The following is a 5,851-nucleotide window of genomic DNA, read 5'->3' on the forward strand; positions in this document are numbered from 1 at the left end:
AATAGCTTTTATGTGTATTGTATTGACCCTAAGATAATGTATACATCATATTGTATTCAAATGGTTTTGAGCTTTTGAATATGTACGAAGACAGCTTCTATTGAAAAAAAATCTATAAAAATTCTTTTTTCAATGATAAATATCACTTTTATATAATATAAGTACAATTTCATTTCTGAATGTAATCATAATCTTCCTCCAGGTAACATGACATTGAATGGTAAAACAGCTCATAGTCATGTAATAATTCTATCCTATAAAAAAATATATCTATTTACCATACATTCTTAAAGTGAAAAGAATTATCATATATTCTTAATTTCCACTCTTCAACACATTGTGAAGGCATGAAAATCAGCTGTGTGAAATTTTAGAACCATCTGTTGTATTCTTCTTATACTTAGTCAAATACCTAATATCTCCATTACCACTGAACTAATATTTGAGGCAAATTTCACATACATTGTCACTTATTTCACTTCTTATAACAACTGTAAATCTTGTAATTTCATCTATGCTGTTTACATGCCATATACATGACATTAATGGACAAGAAAAAAAGAAAAAAAAAAGAAGAAAAGGAATTTAACTTTCAAAATTAGAATACTTTGTGCATTCTTAAATCATTGTACTCTAGTCATAACAAGTCTATTGATGAAGTAATAATGCTGAATATGAATCAATATATGCCAACTGACATACATTTTCAGAACAAAATAAAAGTAATATCCCTCTATGGGAACAAAAAATAAGCTTAAAAATAGAAACAATACATGCTAACGCAAAGCTGCACAGTCAATATAATTGAAAACTTGAATAAACAACCTAACTACAGAAAATAAGGTAAAATAAAAACCCCATATAACAAGATATAATTGATCAATTGCATTAGACCGGAAGAATACATTGCAGTTTTAAATTAGTATATTTTTGTGGTTATTCATGTATTAGCTTATTAGTAAACACATGTGCAACTATGTATATATATATATATTGCAATGCATAACTGTACATATGAACTTACTACAGTATACATGTTTGTACATGGGCTTAGATATGTATCCATTTTAACACACAGTGATACACCCATAGAAAAACACATACACATATTACAGTATTCTAACATCTCACCAGCTGCATTTAACATGCTTCCAATGATTAATGGAGTGTATTCAATATCAACATTAAAAACATTATCTTTACAATTAATGACAATCACTGGGTTTCATTATACAAAAGAAGCAATAATATCAAATTTTACTGCTGCCCTTCATAACCACATTTTGGTTAACAGTATAATTTCATAAAAAAACTCTTTGATTTTAATTGCTTGTAATCGCAATGAAAGCTTTTGAAGATTTAACATGCTTATATTAACCATTACCACAATCACTGTTTCGTGATGTATATAAGAGACAGAGCGAGACAGAGGAATGCACCTCACGTCATATAGTGGACTACCACTGGTTGCGAATATAATTTTGATATAAAACTTAACTGTAACAGCCTGAACTGCCACCAATGAAATTGCGAAAACAAGGGGCGTCAAAAAATAATCTGGTAACGTAAATTCATCCTGAGAGAAAATTGTTACTATTTTCTTTTATATATTCATTCATTTTGTTTAAGCTATGGTCCACGCGTACCAATACACCGATCCCATGAACAATAAAGATATGAAAAAAATTCAATGTATATATTGTATATATATAAACTCAAACTATCATTTTGGTAATAAATACCTAAAGATCTATGCTTCCAAATGTCTGGATTAGTGATGTTATTTCAAGGCGAATTATCAGCAAACATTCTGCACAGTTCATTTTGAGAGATGCAATGTTTAAATTATAATTTAAAAGATTAAAAAAAAAAAACATTCATTAGACTTTCAATCAGTCTCCCCACACAAGACAGATACTTCTCTTTCCTTTATTTCTTTTCCACTGTTTGCTAGATTCCCATGAAAAAAAGAAGAAAAGAAAATCATAGTATACACAGTCATATGAAAAAGCTAAGAGAATGTACAAAGAAAGAAAGAAAGAGAGAGAGAGAGAAGAGAAGATAAAAAGGAAGAAAAGGATAAAATGAGACAAAGAAAGCAAATATCCAGACTCTTTCTACGATTTCACTTGAGACTTGACTCGTGGACTATCACAATCATAGACTATGAATGGACATCATAGATAACGTGCTTTGTTCACTTTCTGTTTTTGTCTTTATTTCAGTAATTTTCTCTTATCAACCACCTTCTTTACAAGTGAGCCTTGCATGAACAGAGAGACGCATTGTGCACGTTTTATCAGTAATTTTTTTCTGTTATATGGCTAAATCCTTTCACACCTACAAAAAGTAAAAAACCCTTATCTTAATATATTCTACATTCTGACAGTGCCTAAAGTAGTAAAATATCTAATCTCTTACAAAAGTTTTAATTCATTATTATCATTCTTTTTTGTTCACTGAGAAGCTTTGGCTTAATTCTTTAATATTCATATGATAGGATGACATTTTTTTCTTTTTTTAATTTTAGCTATTTTCTTTTCAATTTTTTTTCTTCTGAATTATTCCTTCTTCCTCTCTTCTCATTTTCCATCTTGGTGTATAAGCTACAAAATGATTTTCAACACTATCCAGGCATCACTTGTAGAATCCTTTCTCCATTTAAAAGACATTCTTCTTTTCTTTCTCTTATTCTATTTTGTGCTATCTCCCTTTCTTTTCTTTCTATATTTCTCTACAAATATATTCATACCTTACATGTACTTTTTCTATATTTTGTGCCATCTTCCTTCCTTCCTTCGACACTGAATGAATATTCAAACCACCAATTTCTCACTTTCTCCTGGCCGCCTCCACTTCTCCTCCCTTGCTTCACTCTCTCTTCTGCGCCCACTTGAAGTCATCTGCCCGGGGTTTGCAGCCGGTGACCTTCTCAATCAGGTACTCTAACGAGATCCAGAACTTGAGCTTTTCTAAGGGGTAGTTGAGCCAGCCGGTCGTTATGCAGAAGTAGGTCTCATGTGGTGCAACATGGTGGATACGGTGATGCCTCTTCGGCAGGATGATGTGCAGGTCCTGCAAGAGATTGTTTCGTGTTAATGCAACTTGGTTATACGGCACTGTTGATAGTACTACAAAATACATCCAATACTGAATTTTGAGAACTGTATATCTAAAATTTTCTATATATATATACACTGCTGCTGTGACTCAAAGGTCCCTGCTTGCTTCAGAATGCTAGGGTCATGCATTCTTGCCTTGAGTAGTGGGCATCCAATCAGACAAATACAGCTTAACCCATTCACACTAGATGATGTGCTTTCATGTCATGGTAATATTTTGCTCCTGACGTCCTATCATGTCATAATCTCTCCCATTAAATCCACAATTTACATAGTTAGTTGTGTATGTACTCACTGCACTTCCATTTGTTTAGACACATTGTTCTTGACTTATCAAAAAAACGACGACAACAACAACAACGCCTTTCAGCATCCCGTAAATTTGGGTGTCTGCAGGGTGCTCTGAGAAGTGTATTGTGGTATTACGCCGTAATAGATCTAGCATGTGGAGGCTCCGTCTGCTTATTATCTTCACAATGGGAGCAGCATTAGGTACTTAATCAGCCCGGTGCGAATGGGTTAAGGTACATTAAATTTTTTTCTTCTTTTACCTGTGAACACTATTCATATGAAACAATGCATGAATCAATATCCATCTAAATCAAATCTGCTGGTCTCAAATGGCTTTCAAGGTATATCTTAAAAGTTTACCATTAACTGCTAATGTCCTATTTGGCACAATCATGGCTTGCTACCAAAGACTCACAAGCTTATGAATGAGACATATTGAAAGTTAAGCAATGAATCCAATAGTCTCTACCATACAACTTTCCCTCAGCCAATCATACAGTCCTGCTTCCTGGCCCTTTGTCTTGTAAAGATGGAAAGTAAAGAGAGTGAAGTACTAATTTAGCATATATGTATGTACATATATCTATCTATCTATAGATACTTCACTCTCTTTACTTTCCATCTTTACAAGACAAAGGGCCAGGAAGCAGGACTGTATGATTGGCTGAGGGAAAGGTCTATGGTAGAGACTACTGGATTTATTGCTTAACTTTCAATATGTCTCATATATATATATATATTATATATATATATATATATATAATATATATATATATATATATATAATATAATATATATATAATATATATAATATATATAAATCATATATATAATATATATAAATATATAAATATATATATATAAATATATAATATATAAATATATAATAATATATATATATATATTATATATATATATATATATATATTATATATATATATACATATACATATACAAATACATATATATATACATATACATATACATATATACATGTACATGTACATGTAATGTATGTATATGTACATGTATATGTACATGTATATATATACATGTATATATATACATGTATATATACATGAATATATATACATGTATATATATACATGTATATATATACATGATATATATACATGTATATATATATATGTAATATATATATATTATATATATAAAATATATATATATATAAAATAATAAATAATTAAATTTTTTATTTCGACAAATAAGATTATGTAATAAAAGACTTACAAAGACCTGACTGATAATATAAACAACAAGAGGATTCTTTAGTATTAACATATGTTAGCACGAATTACAAATTAACATGAATCAATCCTATTCTTAATCCCAAACTGGCATTCTTTTTATGTGTACTGGAACTTGTTTAAGAACTTGATATCAATTACACATTTTAAACCCTCTCGACAAAGGAGTATTTTAATTTAACCACACATTGAAGCCCTTCGCTGGGACGCGATCATAAAATATGAATAGTAACTGGATTTAGGCCTATGCATTCAGAGGATAGTAGACTGCTACATGCACAGGTCTGGAATGATAGTTAGTCTTAAATAGAATCAGAAAACTATGGCAATTCTAATGAAAAAGTAAAGAGAAGCTTAACATTATTTCTTTGCCTCATAGAAATTTTAAGAAAGGTAACATATCTTTTCTCCTAATAATGAACTCCATTCATGCATTTGCACAACCTGTTAATACCGGGTGACATGATATCACCTCATGTGATGGCAGCACTTGGCATCAGGGTATATATATGGACATGGGTATTGTAAGGCTGAAATGCCGGCAGCTCCCGTCGATTTCCCAGAGTACTTTCATACTTTTCAACCATCAAAACATACCAAGATAATGCTAATTAATGTGTCAGGTTTTTTTCTTTTCTTTTTGTCATAATGGTATTCACACACATTATTTTTCTTGAAGACTTTAACAAAATTCAGATAATCTACTCCCTTTAATAAAAATTCTTAACCAAACTGCAGGTAAATAACTCACTTTAAAAAATGGGAACATATACTAAATATTTTATAAATTTTTCCTCATTTATATCATATAATAATTATTAGATATAATAACTATTAACGATATAATTCAATGTCAATATCACTATATCTACCCCATATTATAAATAATAATCATTATATATATAAACATTCCCCAAATTTATAAAGGATTCCCAAAGTAATTTAGAATATTAATATAAACACAAGAAGAATTTATATTAACATAACTTAGCCGATTATTAATATTATGATCAATTAATCTACTTCCAAACTTGATTCAATTAGAAAACTGTACATACTTAAGATGACGGAGGGTACACTAATGTTATAAACCCCTTCTAGGACGGATCGCTACTGACTGCGATACTCACATTCTAGGCCCCGTTCGCTGGGGATGCGATACGCGTCGTT

The 5,851-nt window shown here is 30.5% G+C and overlaps 1 protein-coding gene across 2 annotated transcripts in view; it reads right to left on the minus strand.

Moving 5' to 3' along the window:
* Positions 1–862: 862 nt before the first annotated feature.
* The window catches only part of Kua (Plasmanylethanolamine desaturase Kua), a 20,783-nt gene continuing 15,794 nt past the window's right edge, over positions 863–5,851 (minus strand). For both annotated transcript variants that reach the window (XM_043016500.2, XM_043016501.2), the window contains exon 5: positions 863–3,075. In XM_043016500.2, coding sequence (XP_042872434.1) covers positions 2,872–3,075 — 204 coding nt within the window. In that variant the 3' untranslated portion in view covers positions 863–2,871. The remainder of the gene's footprint in view (positions 3,076–5,851) is intronic.

The sequence above is a fragment of the Penaeus japonicus genome, unplaced genomic scaffold, assembly GCF_977035675.1.
Source record: "Penaeus japonicus unplaced genomic scaffold, GWHDUDI00000001_assembly GWHDUDI00000018, whole genome shotgun sequence".
NCBI lineage: Eukaryota > Metazoa > Arthropoda > Malacostraca > Decapoda > Penaeidae > Penaeus > Penaeus japonicus.